Genomic DNA, 20,024 nt, shown 5'->3' on the forward strand with positions numbered 1-20,024 from the left:
AGGTCTTACTACAGTTGTACAGGGCCTTGGTGATGCCTCACCTGGAACATTGTGTTCAATTTTGGGTTCCTAATCTGAGGAAGGACGTTCTTGCTATTGAGGGAGTGCAGCGAAGGTTCACCAGATTGATTCCTGGGATCGCGGGACTGACATATGAGGAGAGATTGGATCAACTGGGCCTTTATAAGCTGGTGTTTAGAAGGATGAGAGGGGATCTCATAGAAACTTACAAGATTCTGACGGGACTGGACAGGTTAGATGCAGGAAGAATGTTCCAGATGATGGGGAAGTCCAGAACCAGGGGACACAGTCTTAGGATAAGGGGTATGCCATTTAGGACTGAGATGAGGAGACACTTCTTCAATCAGGAATTCCCTACCACAGGGAGTTGTTGATGCCAGTTCATTGGATATAGTCAAGAGGGAGTTAGATATGGCCCTTATGGCTAAAAGGATCAAGGGGTATGGCGAGAAAGCAGGAAAGGGGTACTGAGGGAATGATCAGCCATGATCTTATTGAATGGTGGTGCAGGCTCAAAGGGCCGAATGGCCTACTCCTGCACCTATTTTCTATGTTTATATGTTTCTCCTCTGTACCTTCTCTTATGTAATCACAACCTTCTGATAATGTGCTGACCAGAACTGCACACAGTACTCTAGCCGTGACCTAACTAGTCTTTTATACAGTTCTAGCATAACTTCTCTGCTCTTATATTCTATGCCTTGGCTAAAAAAGGAAAGTATCCCATATGCCTTCTTAACCATTTTATCTACCTATCCTGCTACCTTCAGGGATCTGTGGATATGCACTTCAAGGTCCCTCTGTTCCTCTACATTTCTCAGTATCTTACCAGTTAATGTGTATTCCCTTGCCTTGTTAGCCCTACCCAAATGCATTACCTCACACTTCTCCGGATTGAATTCCATTTACCACTTTTCTGCTCACCTGACCAGTCCATTGATAGCTTCCTCTGGTTTACAGCTAACTTCTTCACTGTCAACCGCATGGCCAATTTTTGTATCATCTGCAAACTTCTTAATCATGTCCCCAACATTGACCAGTAAATAATACACTTTGCAAAGCCTTTCCACCATCTACAAGGCACAAGTCAAGAGTTTGAGGGAATACTCTGGATGAGTGAAGCTCCAACAACATTCAAGAAGCTTGACACCCTCCAGGACAAAGCAGCCTGATTGATTCGCACTCCATCCACCACCTTAAACATTCACTTCCTCTACCTCCGGCATACCATGGCTGCAGTGTGCAGCATCTACAAGATGCACTGTAGCAACTCACCAAGGCTTCTTCAACAGCATCTCCAAAATCTGTGACCTCTACCACCTAGAAGGACCAGTGCAGCAGGTACCTTGGAACACCATCACCTCCAAGTTCCCTTTCAAGTCCCACACCATCATGACTAAGAAATACATCACCATTCCTTCATCATCGCTAGGTCAAAATCCTTGAAATTCCTCCCTAACTGCACTGTGGGAGTACCTTCACCACATGGACTGCAGCGATTCAAGAAGACAGTTCTCATGGGTAATCAGAGATAGGCAATAAATGCTGGCTTGCCAGCGAAGTCCACATCCCAAGAATGAATTAGGAATTAAAAAAGTGACGCCAGTATTTTACATTAGCATCAAACACTTGCAGGTTTTCAAGCCTGATACGTTACTAATTAATCTCAGCATATCATTTGGCTTTAAAATACATTTGAAATATGTATTTTTGGTTGAAAAATTATTTGCCTTACCATCAGACCAAAAACGTGCAGCAATGTTGAAATCTTGCTGCAGTTTCTTTCTTTGTCGTGACTGCCCCATGCAATTCCTTTCACTAGATTCTTGAAATGTTGCTATGGGTAACATGATAATGTCTCATGAATTTGCTCAATGAACTATGGAGCATTATTAAAGACAATTACAGTGCTCTGTAACTACTTCCATGAATATTTCAGTGTATGACAAAAATGTAAAATGTGTTATGGAAGTGCCATGTTATTTACTATTCACAAACAACTGCAATATTCTGCTGCAACCAAGCTGTCTAATACTGTTAGTGTATCTTTACAACTCTAACAACAGTTCTATGCACTCAATATTTAAAGAGAATGATGTTAAAATAGATCAAATGCCAAGTAATCATTTGCCATAAATGCAATCGCAATTAAAAACCAAAAGACAATTTTAAGGACCATTAGCAACTTGATGTTGTATAATGCACCTAGAATATCAGTGCGGGTTTTCTTGATCCGTAGCCAAAACTTTGGCAAAATACCAGAACTGAGAGGGTACAATGATCAGGAAAGACTGAACAGAAATGAGAAGACTGCGAGATGACCTGATAGAGGGCTTTAAAATGATGAAGGGGTTCGATAAGGTAGACATGGAGAATATGCTTCCACTTGCAAAACTGGAGGCCATAAATATAAGATAGTCACTAATAAATCCAGTAAAGAATTCAGGAGAAATTTCTATACTCAGAGTGGTGAGAATGTGAAACGTGCTCTCACATGGAGTGGTTTAGATGAATAGCATAAATTAATTTAAGGGGAAGCTAGAGAAGTATATGAGGGAGAAAGGAACAGAACGATATGTTGATAGGGTGAATGGAAGTAAGGTGGGAGGAGACTCATGTAGAACATAAACCAGCATAGAGCTGTTGGGCTGAAATGCCTTTCCTGACCTTCCTGCAACTTGCTTGCATGAGACCCTTAATATTCGCAGATTTTCCATTATGTAGTCAAATTTTTACAATGTTTATAGACCAAGATCAGACTTGTTACATAAGAACATAAGAAATAGGAGCAGGGGTAGGCCATTTGGCCCCTCGAGCCTGTTCCGCCATGCAACAGGATCATGGCTGATCTTTTGTCTCAACTCCACCTTCCCACACTAGCCCCATATCCCTTAATTCCCAAAAATTTATCAACTTCTGTCTTGAATACACTCAATGACTGAGCATCCACAGCTCTCTGGGGTAGAGAATTCCAAAGATTCACCACCCTTTGAGTGAAGAAATTTCTCCACATCTCAGTCCTAAATGGCCAATCCCTTATTCTGAGACTGTAACCCCATGTTCTAGATCCCTTAGCCAAGCAAAACATTTTCTCAGCTTTAATCCTGTCAAGCGTTTTAAGAATTTTATATTTTTCAATTAGATAATCTCTCATTCTTCTAAACTCTCGAGGATGTAGACCTAGGCTACTCAATCTCTCCTCATAGGGCAATCCCCTTAAGTAAGAAGAGCAGAACTTTACACAGTACTCCAGATGTGGCCTCACCAGTGCCCTGTATAATTAGAAACATAGAGACATAGAAAATAGGTGCAGGAGTAGGCCATTCGGCCCTTCGAGCCTGCACCGCCATTCAATGAGTTCATGGCTGAACATGCAACTTCAGTACCCCATTCCTGCTTTCGCGCCATACCCCTTGATCCCCTAGTAGTAAGGACTACATCTAACTCCTTTTTGAATATATTTAGTGAATTGGCCTCAACAACTTTCTGTGCTAGAGAATTCCACAGATTCACCACTCTCTGGGTGAAGAAGTTTCTCCTCATCTCGGTCCTAAATGGCTTACCCGTTATCCTTAAGACTGTGACCCCTGGTTCTGGACTTCCCCAACATTGGGAACATTCTTCCTGCATCTAACCTGTCTAAACCCGTCAGAATTTTAAACGTTTCGATGAGATCCCCTCTCATTCTTCTGAACTTCAGTGAATACAAGCCCAGTTGATCCAGTCTTTCTTGATAGGTCAGTCCCGTCATCCCGCGAATCAGTCTGGTGAACCTTCGCTGCACTCCCTCAATAACAAGAATGTCCTTCCTCAGGTTAGGAGACCAAAACTGTACACAATACTCCAGGTGTGGTCTCACTAAGGCCCTGTACAACTGTAGTAACACCGCCCTGCCCCTGTACTCAAATCCCCTCGCTATGAAGGCCAACATGCCATTTGCTTTCTTAACCGCCTGCTGTACCTGCATGCCAACCTTCAATGACTGATGTACCATGACATCCAGGTCTCGTTACACCTCCCCTTTTCCTAATCTGTCACCATTCAGATAATAGTCTGTCTCTCTGTTTTTACCACCAAAGTGGATAACCTCACATTTATCCACATTATACTTCATCTGCCATGCATTTTGCCCACTCACCTAACCTATCCAAGTCACTCTGCAGCCTCATAGCATCCTCCTCGCAGCTCACACTGCCACTCAACTTAGTGTCATCCGCAAATTTGGAGATACTACATTTAATCCCCTCGTCTAAATCATTAATGTACAATGTAAACAGCTGGGGCCCCAGCACAGAACCTTGCGGTACCCCACTAGTCACTGGCTGCCATTCTGAAAAGTACCCATTTACTCCTACTCTTTGCTTCCTGTCTGCCAACCAGTTCTCAATCCATGTCAACACACTACCCCCAATCCTATATGCTTTAACTTTGCACATTAATCTCTTGTGTGGGACCTTGTCGAAAGCCTTCTGAAAGTCCAAATACACCACATCAACTGGTTCTCCCTTGTCCACTCTACTGGAAACATCCTCAAAGAATTCCAGAAGATTTGTCAAGCATGATTTCCCTTTCACAAATGCCTTGTTGACTTGGACCTATCAGGTCACCCCTTTCCAAATGCGCTGCTATGACATCCTTAATAATTGATTCCATCATTTTACCCACTACCGATGTCAGACTGACCGGTCTATAATTCCCTGTTTTCTCTCTCCCTCCTTTCTTAAAAAGTGGGGTTACATTGGATCACTTCCTATGGAGTGGAGGGTAGCCAAAGTCTATGGAATGTTGGAAAATGACTGTCAATGCATCCGCTATTTCCAAGGCCACCTCCTTAAGTACTCTGGGATGCAGTCCATCAGGCCCTGGGGATTTATCAGCCTTCAATCCCATCAATTTCCCCAACACAATTTCCCGACTAATAAGGATTTCCCTCAGTTCCTCCTCCTTACGAGACCCTCTGACCCCTTTTATATCCAGAAGGTTGTTGGTGTCGTCCTTAGTGAATACCGAACCAAAGTACTTGTTCAATTGGTCTGCCATTTCTTTGTTCCCCGTTATGACTTCCCCTGATTCTGACTGCAAGGGACCTAAGTTTATCTTTACTAACCTTTTTCTCTTTACATATCTATAGAAACTTTTGCAATCCGTCTTAATGTTCCCTGCAAGCTTCCTCTCGTACTCTATTTTCCCTGTTCTAATCAAACCCTTTGTCCTTTTCTGCTGAGTTCTAAATTTCTCCCAGTCTCCGGGTTCGCTGCTATTTCTGGCCAATTTGTATGCCACTTCCTTGGCTTTAATCCAATCCCTGATTTCCCTTGATAGCCACGGTTGAGCCACCTTCCCTTTTTTATTTTTACGCCAGACAGGGATGTACAATTCTTCTAGTTCATCCATGCGGTCTCTAAATGTCTGCCATTGCCCATCCACTGTCAACCCCTTAAGTATCATTCGCCAATCTATCCTAGCCAATTCACGACTCATACCTTCAAAGTTACCCTTCTTTAAGTTCTGGACCATGGTCTCTGAATTAACTGTTTCATTCTCCATCCTAATGTAGAATGCCACCATATTATGGTCACTCTTCCACAAGGGGCCTCGCACGAGATTGCTAATTAATCCTCTCTCATTACACAACACCCAGCCTAAGATGGCCTCCCCCCTAGTTGGTTCCTCGACATATTGGTCTAGAAAACCATCCTTTATGCACTCCAGGAAATCCTCCTCCACCGTATTCCTGCTTTCTCGCCATACCCCTTGATCCCCCTAGTAGTAAGGACTAAATCTAACTCCTTTTTGAATATATTTAGTGAATTGGCCTCAACAACTTTCTGTGGTAGAGAATTCCACAGGTTCACCACTCTCTGGGTGAAGAAGTTTCTCCTCATCTCGGTTCTAAATGGCTTACCCCTTATCCTTAGACTGTGACCCTATTGTAATAAGACTTCTTTACTCTTATACACTGATCCCTTTGTAACAAAAGCTAACATATAATTTGCTTTCCTAATTGTTTGCTGTACCTGCATGTTAACTTTCTGTGATTCATTAACAAGGACACCCAGGTCCCTCTGAATGCAAACATTTCCTACTCTTTCACCATTCAACAAATATTCTGCTTTTTTTTTCCTATCAAAGTGGATAACTTCACACTTCCCCACATTTCCATTTCCCATGTTCTTGCCCACTCAGTCAACCTGTCTATATCTCTCTGCAACCTCTTTGCATCCTCTTCACAGCTTACTTTCCCACCTAACTTTGTATCATCAACAAACACTCAATCCCTTCATCTATATCAATAATGTAGATTGTAAATAGCTGAGGCCCAAGCACTGATCCTTGTGGTACCCCACTACGTACTCCCTGCCAACCCGAAAAAGTCCTGTTTATTCCTACTCCGTTTTCTGTCCATTAACCAAGCCTCAATCCATGCTAATATATTACCCCAATACCATGCGGTCGAAACTCAGCGCTGCCCGAAGCAGGCTGCACCTGCCGAATTTGATGTGTTTTTACCGCCGCTGTAGATGAGGTGGCCTTTTGCGTGAAATTCAGTGTAATTTTTTTTTGAGCAGACCGGAAATCGGTTATAATGGGGGCGGTGAGCACACTAGAGAGGCGAAGGTGGAGGCGGGACGGAGTCTCTGCCGCTGTCAGTCATCAGCGTAGTGCTGATGACATCATGATGCTTGTGCGTCACCACATCTCTCCCCTTCACTTAAAGGTGAGAGCCGCTAGGAGCTCTGCGATTATTTTAGTTCGGTCTACTGGGCCACCAGGGAGGCTTTTGGCTGCGATAGCAGCCTGGCACCCAAGGGGGTTGCCAGGCTGGCTGTCGGCAGCCCGGCCAAACCCGGGGGCATAATTGTCGAGGTGACCTGGCAGTCGGCCGACAAAAAAAATAAAATGCCGGCCGCGGCAGTGCGCCCTCCTCTTGAATGGCTGCCGCATACCAATGTTGCACACACAACGAACACAGTGCACTGACAGAAAAAAACTGTCAGGGGCATCGCTTGGCCGCCCGAAGATTTTTTACGGTGAATTTTGATTGAGGTGCGGGAGATTGGCGGTGCGCGGTTTGATAACGCACTTGGGAGGGGTCGGCAGCAGCTGGGCAGAAGTGGGGACCGCCGGAAAAAGCACCAAGGAGAATTTCGCTAGCGGCGGCCATTTGACTCCAAATAGGCGGCCATTCGACTCCGTCACGTGGCCGCCACTTTCTGGCGGTACGAGGCATTTTTGGGAGGCTAAATTTCGGTCCCTATGAGTCCTAATTTTGTGTAATAATGTCTTGTGTAGCACTTTATCGAATGCTGTTTGAAAATCCATATACACTACACCCACTGGTTCCCCTTTATGCATTCTACTAGTTACATCTTCAAAAAACTCTACCAAATTTGTCAAACACAATTTCACTTTCATAAAACTATGTTGACTCTGCCTAATCATATTATGATTTTCTAAGTGCCCTGTTACCACGTCCCTAATAATAGATTTGAGCATTTTGCCTACTCCTGATGTCAGGCTAACTAGCCTATAGTTCCCCATTTTTTCTCTTCATCCTTTCTTAAATAGCGTGATTATGTTTGCTACATTCCATTCCTTGGGAACTGTTCAAGAATCTAGGGAATTCTAGAATATTAATACCAGTGAATCCACTATCTCTGCAGCTACTCTTTTAAAACCCTAGGATGCAAGTCCAGGTCTTTTGTCGTTACTTAGTCCCATTAGTTTCTCCAGCACTATGGACTAGAGCTTCGGTTGAATGACTCTTAAGGCGGTAATATTGTCTGGGTGCTAAATTTAGCGGTGGAAGATATTTAGTGATGGGCACAGCAAAATTCAGTTTATGCGCCCTGATAGTGGAGTGTGGCGCTAAAGGAAGATTTGTACACCACACTTAGGGCACTAGGCCGGGAACAGTACTGTTGATTCATCAGTAAAGAACTGGCTTCGTAGCGCCCTTAGAGAGGCCTATGTGGTTAAAAAAAAGACAGGCCAAACGCACAAAAAGCATTCCCCATGCATTACACAGCACAAATAAAATTAAATCACTACCAAATAGTGCAACAAAAATCACTGGAACTTACATTCTGGGGTAATTCCTCCCCTTTGTGCCACAGGACAACTGTGACCACCAGGGTTTGCCTGGTGTGGTTACCGGGGGGCGCTAATGCTGGCGAGTAAACTGAAGTTTGCTTCCGGGTCACTGCGGATCGCTGCCGAGGCATTGCACACCAGCACAATGCTCTCGGGCGATACCCCTTATCGCCGCCAATACCGGCCAACTAAATTAGGCGAGCATCGCCACTGTCACCGCTCATTGGCATTAATCCCCTAGCGCCCCTATAGCACCCCTCACGAGACCGAATTTTTAGCCTATTATGTCTTTACTTATACTGATTTCGTTAACTTCCTCATTTGTTACCCATTATTTCCAGAATGTTTCTTGTGTCTTCTGTGAAGACAGATACAAAATATTTGTTTAATGTCTCTGTCATTTCTTTATTGCCCATTATTATTTCTCCAGTCTCTGCCTCTAATGCTTACTTTCACTAATCTCTTCCCATTTACCTACCTATAGAAATGTTTACAATCTGTTTTTATGTCTCTCGCTAATTTACTCGCAGATTCTTTTTTCGCTTTATTTATCAATTTTTTGTCCTCCTTTGCTGAATTCTAAAATCTTCCCAATCCTGAGGCTTACTGTCCTTTTTGGCAATATTATAAGCCTCTTCCTTTGATCAAATACTTTCTTTAACTTCTCTTGTTAGCCACAGTTGGACCATTTTTCCTGTGGGGTTTTTGTGCCTTAAAGGAATGTATATTTGTTGTAAATTATGTGTTCATTATTTTAATGCTAGCTATTGCTTGTCTACCATCATACATTTTAATGTAGTTTCCCAATTTACTTTAGCCAACTCAGCCCTCATATCTACATAGTTTGTTTTGTTTAGATTTAAGACCCTAGTTTTACACTTAACTCAATCATTTTCAAACTCAATATAAAATTCTATCATATTATGGTCTCTCTTCCCTCAGGGCCCCTTTTCTACAAGGTTATTAATTAACCCTTTCTCATTGCATAATACTCGATCTAAAATATCTTGTTGTCTATCATATTTTCCCGTGCATTTGCTTAGTAGATTCCATATACTCTTGTGCACTAAGAAACGTGGGAAAAATGAAGAAACTGCTGGGATATTTTATTATATATTTTGTATTATATAAAAGCATGCAATTGTTCACCTGACTGATTTTGTCAGATTATGCCCAAGAAATTCTATGGCACAGCACCTGGTTTTTGGGAGCTAAAAAGGCAAGTAAGCCTCCAAAGTCGCAGGCCAGAAGCGCACACTCGTTATGAGCTGGAATTATGCTTACTGCCATATTGGTGTAGGCAAAGAAATAGGCTTAAAGGGGCCGCACCTGAAACAGGCATTCGACCCTTTGCAATATTGATTTGCCGGTGCAAACTGGGCAAAGGGAACGATCCCTGTGTCTGAATTGATAGGCCCGAGACTCACCTAATTTAGGGCCTTGGGCCTCATTATCATCGAACCAGGGAGCTGCAGATACCGTGTCAACAGGCAACTCACTGGAGAAGAGATCTCAAAGATTGTTATATCCTTAAAGGGGAGAAGAGGCAATTGGGAAAGGGGGGGTGACCAAGAAGGGGGGGGGGGGCAAAGTTGTAGTGCAAAACCTTAAAGGGGCCAATCAAGAGAGTAGGAAGGTTCGTGGTGATCGGATGGAGGGGTGGGAGCGTGACGGCAGTAATCGGGTGGTCGGGTACCTCAGCATCGAAGTTGGGCAGTGACCAGCTGCGACCCCTGCTTTTAATGTAGGTTCGGGACAAGGAATGCTGCTCCTCCTGGCTCCACATTCAGGTAACTATCTTTAACAAAGTTACCATTTTTGTGGCACCCTGCAGCAGTCCTTTTAAGAAATGCCTGTTAGTCCACATGTAAGCCTGTTTTCCCGAATTCAGCCATTTGGAAAAGAAAATCGGGCGATGCCCATTAGCTGCCACTCATTGATCGCTCCGCGATAAAAAATAAAATGACTCCCATTGTTTTAAATTTATATCAGAACATGATTCAAATTTGCTGCATTGCTTATAAGTTCCTGCTACCTAATCCACAGGCTTCAATGTATTAATGTCCATCTCCACATCTCCTGATTAAATACACCCATCACATGCAATACCAGTTCAGGAGTTCCACTTATTTTGGAAAAACTATTTGTAAAAATTATACAGAGCAAAGAGAAAATGCAATTAAATGAGAATAAAAGGCCATGAAAGATAGGGAAAGAAGAATTAAATAAGGAATGAAAGAAACAGGCGACCGTGGTCAAGGTTTGATGATTCTACACTCGCCAGTGTGTGATTTCCTCCCTATCAAAATGAATGAGCAGAAAATTGTAGCCGCCTGAGCACAGAAGTGGAAATCTCTGATCAAGATTATAAAAGAATGGAAAGGGGAGAAAACAGAAGAAAGGAGTGACCAAGGAGATGATAAAATGTCATCATGGTGCTAAAATCTAAATATTTATTAACCTTTCCACTGGAAACCTGAATGGCAATCAGCTGAAAATCAGTTGTAATGCCCACTTTTTTGTGTTTTCAGTGGTCATTGGTTACTGGTCGCCCAATGTTACTGCCACTATTTCCCATATCTCCTATCTCTTAACTGTGGCATTAAGGATCTCCTTGCTGGATTTCAGAAAAGAGAATGGACCAGCCAATAAACTGGTTCTGTTGGTGGTGCTATACACTTTTCCTAGATTCACAGGCCAGAATCTTCCCAGCCCTGCGAGTGCGGGTTTGGAGGCGGACCCACTGTCAAAATGGCTTTGATTGACAGCGGGTCGGGATCTCGCGCTGAATCTGCCTCAGTGTGATTTTCTCAACTATCAGATCGGCGTTCTGATAGTCGACCAGACAGAAAGCAGCAGGACAGGTAATTAACATCATTAAAAAGTACTTAAATGCTAGTCAAGAGGCTTAAAAGCAGGCACTTAATATTTTACCAACCTTTTGATGGCTATGCTGTCCCTCGGGTTTGTGCTAGGTAAGTGGAATCGGGTTGTCAGTGATTCTCTATTGCTTTGGCTAGTTGACAGCTGCAGAAGTGGTATTAAAGGTACCATTTCATAGCTGTTCACTTTCCAATGTCAGAAGCTGAAGCCTTCAGAATTTGGAAAAGATTTGTGAGCTGTATGCACTCTGGAAGTATTTGCAGTGACATTTCCATTCACCGTCACCTCCTTGGAGCAATCTCTCTCACAATTGGCAGGGCATTTCTGTCATCTCAACCTCACCTGCCATCTATTCCAGCAACATCAGTGCCTTTGAAAAAACGTCATCTTTGGTCCTCAGAATCCCTCCACGATTAGCCCCAACACCAACATCACGAAACACACCACACCACCAACTTTCTCCGCAATCACGTGATGCGGTACAGTGCAAAGGACATCAGCACATGACCACATTGCTGCCCGGGAGGCCAGGGCACCTCACCATGGCCACATTTACTTCACTTCACACTCTACACCCTGACTACCACATGATGCGCCAAGTTGGCACCATCCCAAACCAGCTCCATAAAGCATCCATACAATGTCCAACCCATTCCTTTCACACTCATCACCATTGTTGGGGGTACTCTTACGTCTCACCATTCACTAAGCCACTTCCAAAAGTGCTCACAAATCTGTCCAAGAACACAAAGGTCTGAAAATAAAGATTTCAATGTTTGACAATACATCAACATTAACTATAAATGAACATTGGCTAAAGATTCAAGTGCCCACCCTTGTGTGTTGTTAGTTGGTGTGATTGGACAAAGATGAGGGTGAGTGTGAGGGGTGGCTAATGAAATGGGGAACTGATAAAGTAGATAGAGAGAGAGAGAGAGAGGGGGATGGATGGAGGTGCAAGGTATATTGGTGAGAAAGGATGTGAGTAGGGTCGGGAAGGCAGAGTGATGGGGATGTAATGAGTGGCACAGCAGGATGAGGTTGAGTTTGGCTTTGCAGTAACGTTTCATGATCTGTTGAGATCATTTAAGGGTTTGCGCCACTGTAGCCTGGTTCTCCTGATGATGTGCCTGCTTTTGGACTCCTGTGCAATGTGCAATCAGGCTGCGTTGGTAGCCTGGGGCGGTCCCTTCCAACCTGGTAAGGGAAGAGGACCTCCCTGTATGCTGTGACTCCCTCCAAGCATCTGGAGTGAGTCATGGGAGAGCCTGGATGCAACCGTGCACCTCTGTGCAGTGCTTCTCAGTGTTTGCAACTCTTCAATGCTGCAGGACACTGACAGAAGAACTGTCAAAACCATTGTGGGCATAGTCCTTTTAAGGAGACCGGCTGATGATGTGTCATCAATTGACATCATCAAACCGGCTTCCTCTTAATTGGCCAGAAAGCAAGCAGGGCGGGCTTAACAAGCTCAATCATGGTAAGATTCAAGAGCGAGCAGGTTCGAGTCGGGAGCGGGCTTTCAACACGCCACCAGCCCTGGCGGCATTGATCCCACCGCATGTGGAGAAATCGCGGCCCCAATCGCTGGAGATAATAGTTGAGGTAGCCGAAAGCCAGATGCAGGCTACTTTCTGTCAAATTGCTGCTTAAAAAATTGTACACCTTGGGGGGTTCACCGTAACCGCCATTAAGGGATGGGCTTAGAAGTTGCAGTGGGCCAGACACCTGCTGGTCCCACCGCAGGCCGAAGTTAACGGCCGCCCAAAATGATAGTGCAGGCAGCTGTATTTTGGTGCTGCCTGCTAATTTAAATTAACACAGCGCTAAATCTACCATGCAAGACTGGTTTTCCAGTGCTACTCTCAGTGGTTGGCCCAATGTAGTGTGGCTATAGAATACCTGAAGCAACAGCAGCAGCCTCTGGGGTAGTACTGCGTGACATCAGTAAGGTAGGCAAAGGCACAGAAAAGACAGTCATTAAGGGAATGCACATGGATGATTAGTTGACTTCATGATGTCATATTGAATGGATAGATGTTAAAAGTTGCTTTGTGGTTAAAGTTACTTTTATTTCAGCATTGTGGCCAAGAGGATGGTGTGATGGTCAGGGAAGGTAAGGTGTGGGCAAATGTTGAAAGGGGAAATTGGTGTTGTGGTCACCTGTACCACAGGTGAATGATTCCATCCTGGAAATCCTGACCTGAAAGCGGCTGTCTGAGTTGCATCCTTCCTTCTGCTTCCTCCTCTTCTGCTGCCTCCTCTTCTGCATCTTCCTAATCAGTGACTTCCTCTTTTTCATCTTCCTAATCAGCGACTTCCTCTTCTGCATTTTCTTATTCAGCGACTTCCTCTTCTGCATCTTCCTATTCGTCGATTTCCTCTTCTGCGTCTTGCTCTTCCCTCTGCGAGCGGATGCTGAAAATTTGAAATAAAAGCAGAAATGCTGGAAATACTCAGATCAGGCAGTATCTTGACCTGAGACGTGAGCTCTGTTTCTCTCTCCATGCTGACAGTGTATCTGCAGCGTTGATTCGCACACGCCTTTATGAGCGTGCTTAGGACTCAGCAGTAAACCCAGCGAAACGGTCGAAGTTTGCAAATGTGGGGTCAAGTTGGCATTGCACGCTGACTGACGTGGTGCTTTGCTGATTTACATCTCTGGGGCCAGCGCGCTCTGGCTGTTACCAAAATGGCGGCTGCTGAGTCCTGCGCCGGAGGCGGGTGGAAGTGAGGTGACCACCATTTTTTTCCAAAACTGCCCTTAAAGGCCAATGCACACACTGCAAGTTTCTAGACCATGGCGTCCTAGCTCCCGCAAACCATAGCACTCAAGTTGTGTCTCTAATAAAATGTTTTTAATTAGTTTTAGCAGTAGTGACTTACTACATCAGCTAATAAGCAGTTTGAAATAATTTCAAAATTGGTGTACAGGTATAGAAAGCATACTTTAGTTTACGGACAGTCCAGTAATTGTGTAATTAACCAAAATGCTGGAATCTCTTGATTTCTGTGGATATAATGGGAAAGTTGGTACTTTGCCCACCTTGTCAATCAACTATAAATCATTTAATTTCCCCTAATCTCTTATGAGTTATTTCCTCGCTCTGCTACACTGACGTAACTTAATCAGCATCTTGCAGTTTTTGTTTGTTTTATGACTAAAAGGAACATAAATATAACATTAACCTGTCCAGCTGTGTCCAATATGTCCAAATAAGCAGGGTCATCATCGATTCTTACTTGGGTCTTGTATGCATCTTCTGCGGGGAGAGAAACATGAATTAATACTACACTTGATCCGTTTGGCTTTGTAGCTCTTTTAACATTTTTTTTTTGTCATTGGTAAACCAGCATTAAGTGATTCGTAACAACTTATTTTTCTTTTCTGGAACTGAACAACTCCAATGCTTGAAGGGCCATTCTCTTCATCAGGAAGTAAATTGATTTGCAAGATGAAAAATGAGTTCCCTTTTATTTGCAAGCACACCATATCAATGTATCATTTCATCACTTGTATACAGCATAGAAAGAAAATACCTGCAATTATATAACACCTTATCACATCCTCAGGATGTTCCAAAGTACGTCACTATTAATGAGTTATTTTAGAAGTGTTGTTACGGTCTTTATGTCAGTAATCCCAGCAGCCAATTTGCCCACAGCAAGGTCCCAGAAATGGTGAAGGAGATAAATGGTCAAATTACATGGCCCCAATTTTAACCCAATCCGCCCAGTGGGAATGGGGCAGGTGAGCGTTTTAAATTGGAAAAATTGACTTATTGCCCCATTGCCTGCGGGAACTCATTAACTGCTTTTTTTACTCTGTAGCCGAGAGAGGCAATTGTCTCATGAATTAATTCAAATAGGGATCCGATTACCTCATTTGGACCCCAACACAAATTTAACTGGGTGGGTCATAACCTGCTGAGTAAAACTTAACGGGATTGGCTGCACAAACTGACTGACATGACTGGAAGCTGAATTTAAAGGTGCACTCATCTGCAGGCACTCATTAGGAGCTGTGTGCCATTGTGAATATTGCATTTCCAAGCCAGATCAGAGTGTCCTGAATGTCTCGTTGTGATCCATTTTATGTCTCGTGATATAGTGATTGTGGACCAAATCCTTCATTAATTATTACCAGTTGATGATGAGGGTTTCTTTGTTGAATCTCCTTTGTTTCAAAATCAATCCCTTGCTTCCCCTCTAACACTGCTACTGACTATAACAATGAACTCATCTCCACGTTACCATTATAAAACTTCTGTCCTATTCTTGTATTCAATAGTCATTTGTCATCATTCAATCGTTCTGGGGTATTGGACTTCTGTGTTTCTTGGAGCATATCACCATGATCAAGATGACATATGCGTCTATTGTCTCTTCTCCCCAAGCAAAGAAAACACTTTACCAAGTACTCTTTTATGATGATGGTACCCTTTTCATTTTAGGCCTACACAGAGTTGTTTAGCGTGCTGTCTCCTCTCAGTGGGAATAATTTTTTTGTTGCTTTTCAACAAAAGGACAAGAAATCTTATAGCCTTTATAACTGCTGCAACTTCAGGGGCTAAGACAGATTGCTGTTATATTGACCCTGCCACGAGCAGACTAACTCTCAGAACAAATGATTATTAAAGACTATGAAAGCGATTCACTCTGGTCCTTTAGGTCTTCCCAGCACTGCCTGCTTTAATATTATTTGTGTGATCAAAGATTGAACATTGTGCTGTGTAAATTAGCAATGACTTTGCTTTTACATCAGTCAGTAGCAACATTTATTTCAGGAACCATTCTGTAATTTGCTACTATTTGTCTTCAGGAAACCAGTATCGATAGATAAGCTTGCACGGTGCACTAATTACATGTTTTCCATAAGATAGTACACAAACAAAATGGACAGCTGCCACTATTCTCAATTTTTTGAATCCTTGTGGCATAAATGGGTGCAATCCAATGATTTCACAGTTAATGATTGCCATACATAAAGCACACAAGCACTTACAACGATGGTTGTTGGTCTCATTACGACAGTGGCTGGCTGCTGCTTACTGGGAATAATGGGCTGCAAAAACAAAACACGTAACATTGTTCACAGAATCTAATTTCATCATGCTGTCTTGATTGGGGGATGGGCAGTGGGCCCAGGCAGCTGCCCTTTAAGCACGGGTTTCAGGGGTAAGGGATAGACTTTAGGGGTGGGAAATGCACCCACTATTAGGGCCGGGGGGTGAGACTGGGGAAGAGAAGAGTGAAGGATGGTAGCAGATGGCCAGGGGGAGGTTTGTTCGGGGAGAGCTCCCTAGGGAGCTGCTATCCCATCCACCATCTTGAAACATCATCCCCCAATCAAGACTTACCTTCCAGATCGACCTCCCTGCTGCCAGGACCTTCCAACTGGACCTTCGCTCCCACTGGACGTGGCCGACTAAGCTGCTGCACCCGACGGCATCTGGTGAGCCTCCAACCAGCTCCAACCACAAGTTTGGGCCCTACCTTCCCTCCTCGCCCTCACGTTCAGGCCTCCACTCCTCCACTCCTCCGGCGACGTTCGGGCCTCCACTCCTCCACTCCTCCGGCGACGTTCGGGCCTCCACTCCTCCACTCCTCCGGCGACGTTCGGGCCTCCACTCCTCCACTCCTCCGGCGACGTTCAGGCCTCCACTCCTCCACTCCTCTGGCGACGTTCGGGCCTCCACTCCTCCACTCCTCCGGCGACGTTCGGGCCTCCACTCCTCCACTCCTCCGGCGACGTTCGGGCCTCCACTCCTCCACTCCTCTCGCGATGTTCAGGGCTCCACTCCTCCGGCGACGTTCGGGCCTCCACTCCTCCACTCCTCCGGCGACGTTCAGGGCTCCACTCCTCTCGCGATGTTCAGGCCTCCACTCCTCCACTCCTCCGGCGACGTTCAGGGCTCCACTCCTCCGGCGACGTTTGGGCCTCCACTCCTCCACTCCTCCGGCGACGTTCAGGCCTCCACTCCTCCACTCCTCCGGCGACATTCAGGCCTCCACTCCTCCACTCCTCTGGCGACGTTCGGGCCTCCACTCCTCCACTCCTCCGGCGACGTTCAGGGCTCCACTCCTCCGGCGACGTTCGGGCCTCCACTCCTCCACTCCTCCGGCGACGTTCAGGGCTCCACTCCTCTCGCGACATTCGGGCCTCCACTCCTCTCGCGACGTTCGGGCCTCCACTCCTCTGGCAACATTCGGGCCTCCACTCCTCTGGCGACATTCGGGCCTCCACTCCTCTGGCGACATTCGGGCCTCCACTCCTCTGGCGACGTTCGGGCCTCCACTCCTCTGGCGACATTCGGGCCTCCACTCCTCTGGCGACATTCGGGCCTCCACTCCTCTGGCGACGTTCGGGCCTCCACTCCTCTGGCGACGTTCGGGCCTCCACTCCTCTGGCAACATTCGGGCCTCCACTCCTCTGGCGACATTCGGGCCTCCACTCCTCTGGCGACGTTCGGGCCTCCACTCCTCTGGCGACGTTCGGGCCTCCACTCCTCTGGCGACATTCGGGCCTCCACTCCTCTGGCGACGTTCGGGCCTCCACTCCTCTGGCGACATTTGGGCCTCCACTCCTCGGGCGACGTTCAGTCCTCCACTCCTCTGGCGACATTCGGGCCTCCACTCCTCTGGCGACGTTCGGGCCTCCACTCCTCTGGCGACATTCGGGCCTCCACTCCACCAGCGATGTTCAGGCCTCCCTTCCTCACTCCGGTGACGTCCTGGCCCTCCTCTGACCGCTGGTCCCACTCAACTGCGGAGCCCCTGGTGAGCACGTGGTGTGCACAATGGCTGCGGCCACTTTGACCTCTCCTCCTTCCATGAAGTGGACCTCGACCATTCCAATGCTTGGGAGAGGGAAACATCACCTCAAATCTCTCACTCCCACTTTCCATGCCTCGGAACTCTCACCATCTCACTGAAGGGCGCGGCTCAGTGTCGAGCTTACGGCTCGCATCCCACCGTAGCCAACCAAGCCCAGACAGCAGTGCTTGAACCTCCTTGCCACTGGACCAAGACCTTGCTTTGCTAAGCCCGTGCTGTAGTCAGTGTACAATGGCCACCCCACATTTAAAGAACTCACGCACAGGGATCTTCCATCCTTCAAAATGAAATTCGGGATGTGGAACGTCAGGACCCTCATGGACAATCCCAACATCGACAGACAGGGACTGTAATTCCCGTATTGGACTGTACAATCATCTGAGAACTCACTTTTAGAGTGGAAGCAAGTCTTCCTCGATTTCGAGAGACTGCCTATGTTGATGATCATCATCATGCTGTGAAGGCCAGCACCTGTTTCATGCTGAAACCTGCTTGCAGAGACTGACAGCCATACTTGGCAAAGGACGAATTGCATTGAAACTCTTGTCAGAAATGAGGAGTGGAGTGTTCCCAAGTGACATACCTGGTAGAGGGGCAGTAACAAATGCAATAATTCAGCAATGTAGCTTTACTCTACCAAATCTTTGCAACAATTACACTGACAAATTAAAAGATTTTCCTTTTAGTTTTATATTGGAACAACCTTTTTTGTGCTTCAGGTGATTTGGTTTAAGATGATTGAATTCAGTTGAATTAGATTCAATTACAAAAACTAAGGGGCCGAAACTGCACCACACTGGATTTGGGGCGCATCTTGTGAATTAAAAGAAAATGTAGCACCCGGAGCGATAGGCATCCAAATCGTGTGGAATAGAGCAAAAAAAATGTGTCTCGGTAACGGGGTTGTTATGGAGCATTCACGAGGTGACTGTCAGCTTCACTTCACTTCTTTTAAAAGGGAGGACCGCCGTGAACTCTGCAGCCACTTTAGTGGCACCCACTGGGCCTCCAGAGAGGGTGCCTGCCAGGACAGCGGGCCAGCACCCAAGAGGGGGTGCCAGGCTGCATGCTGGCCACACCAGCAGTCGCCATTTTAGGCTTGACTGAAAAGTTGTCCGACACAGAAAAGATGACAGTGGCAGCGCTACCATTGCCCCGCAAAGCTGTCGGTGGCTTCACACCATACCAACCTCACGAGATGAGGGGGTTACCTTATGATGATAGATTGAGTAGACTGGGTCTTTACTCGTTGGAGTTCAGAAGGATGAGGGGTGATCTTATCGAAACATTAAAAATAATGAAAGGGATAGACAAGATAGAGGCAGTGAGGTTGTTTCCACTGGTCGGGGAGACTAGAACTAGGGGGCACAGCCTCAAAATATGGGGGAGCCAATTTAAAACCGAGTTGAGAAGGAATTTCTTCTCCCAGAGGGTTGTGAATCTGTGGAATTCTCTGCCCAGGGAAGCAGTTGAGGCTAGCTCATTGAATGTATTCAAGTCACAGATAGATAGATTTTTAACCAATAAGGGAATTAAGGGTTACGGGGAGCGGGCGGGTAAGTGGAGCTGAGTCCACGGCCAGATCAGCCATGATCTTTTTCAATGGCGGAGCAGGCTCAAGGGGCTAGATGGTCTACTCCTGTTCCTAATTCTTATGTTCTTATGTTCTTATGTCCCAGGGGGCAATTTCCTCTGCGGTGCACAATGGGGTAGGCACGGGGCCATGAGGGATCGGCGCACACGGTGATGACATCATTGCCATGCTTGCGCCGCGCCATGCCAGGCTGCTAAACGCGGGGCACGGCGCAAAGTCCTTTTCGTGTACCGAGCCCCGGGAGCAATTGCGGGGAAGGGTGAGTGCTCTGACTGCCTTGCCTGGCCAAAAACCCTTTAGCACCCCATTAGCGCCTCCGGGAGGGGCAATTTCGGCCCTTAAAACTTTGATGGTAATTATAACCTTTTAAAATATTAATAGATAATGGGCAGGATTTTCGACTCATTTGCACCTCGGTTAGTATCCCGGCGGGGCACTAAATGCTGTTTTAGGACGTTATGTCGGGTGTCCAGGATTTATGATTTGGCTATTGGTTTGCACTGGCGCAAAAACTTACCGCCCCACCCTCCATTTTTAGCATGATGGTGACGTCAATCGTGCAATGCTGTGTTAGCGCCCCGGATGGAACATTTGG

The 20,024-nt window shown here is 45.8% G+C and overlaps 1 protein-coding gene across 1 annotated transcript in view; it reads right to left on the reverse strand.

Moving 5' to 3' along the window:
• LOC139228839 (GTP-binding protein Rit2-like) overlaps positions 1 to 20,024 on the reverse strand; it is a 520,260-nt gene that overhangs the window by 338,211 nt on the left and 162,025 nt on the right. Inside the window, exon 3 of the mRNA XM_070860274.1 lies at positions 14,188 to 14,261. Coding sequence (XP_070716375.1) covers positions 14,188 to 14,261 — 74 coding nt within the window. The remainder of the gene's footprint in view (positions 1 to 14,187; positions 14,262 to 20,024) is intronic.

Source organism: Pristiophorus japonicus, chromosome 2 (assembly GCF_044704955.1).
Source record: "Pristiophorus japonicus isolate sPriJap1 chromosome 2, sPriJap1.hap1, whole genome shotgun sequence".
NCBI classification, from domain to species: Eukaryota; Metazoa; Chordata; class Chondrichthyes; family Pristiophoridae; genus Pristiophorus; species Pristiophorus japonicus.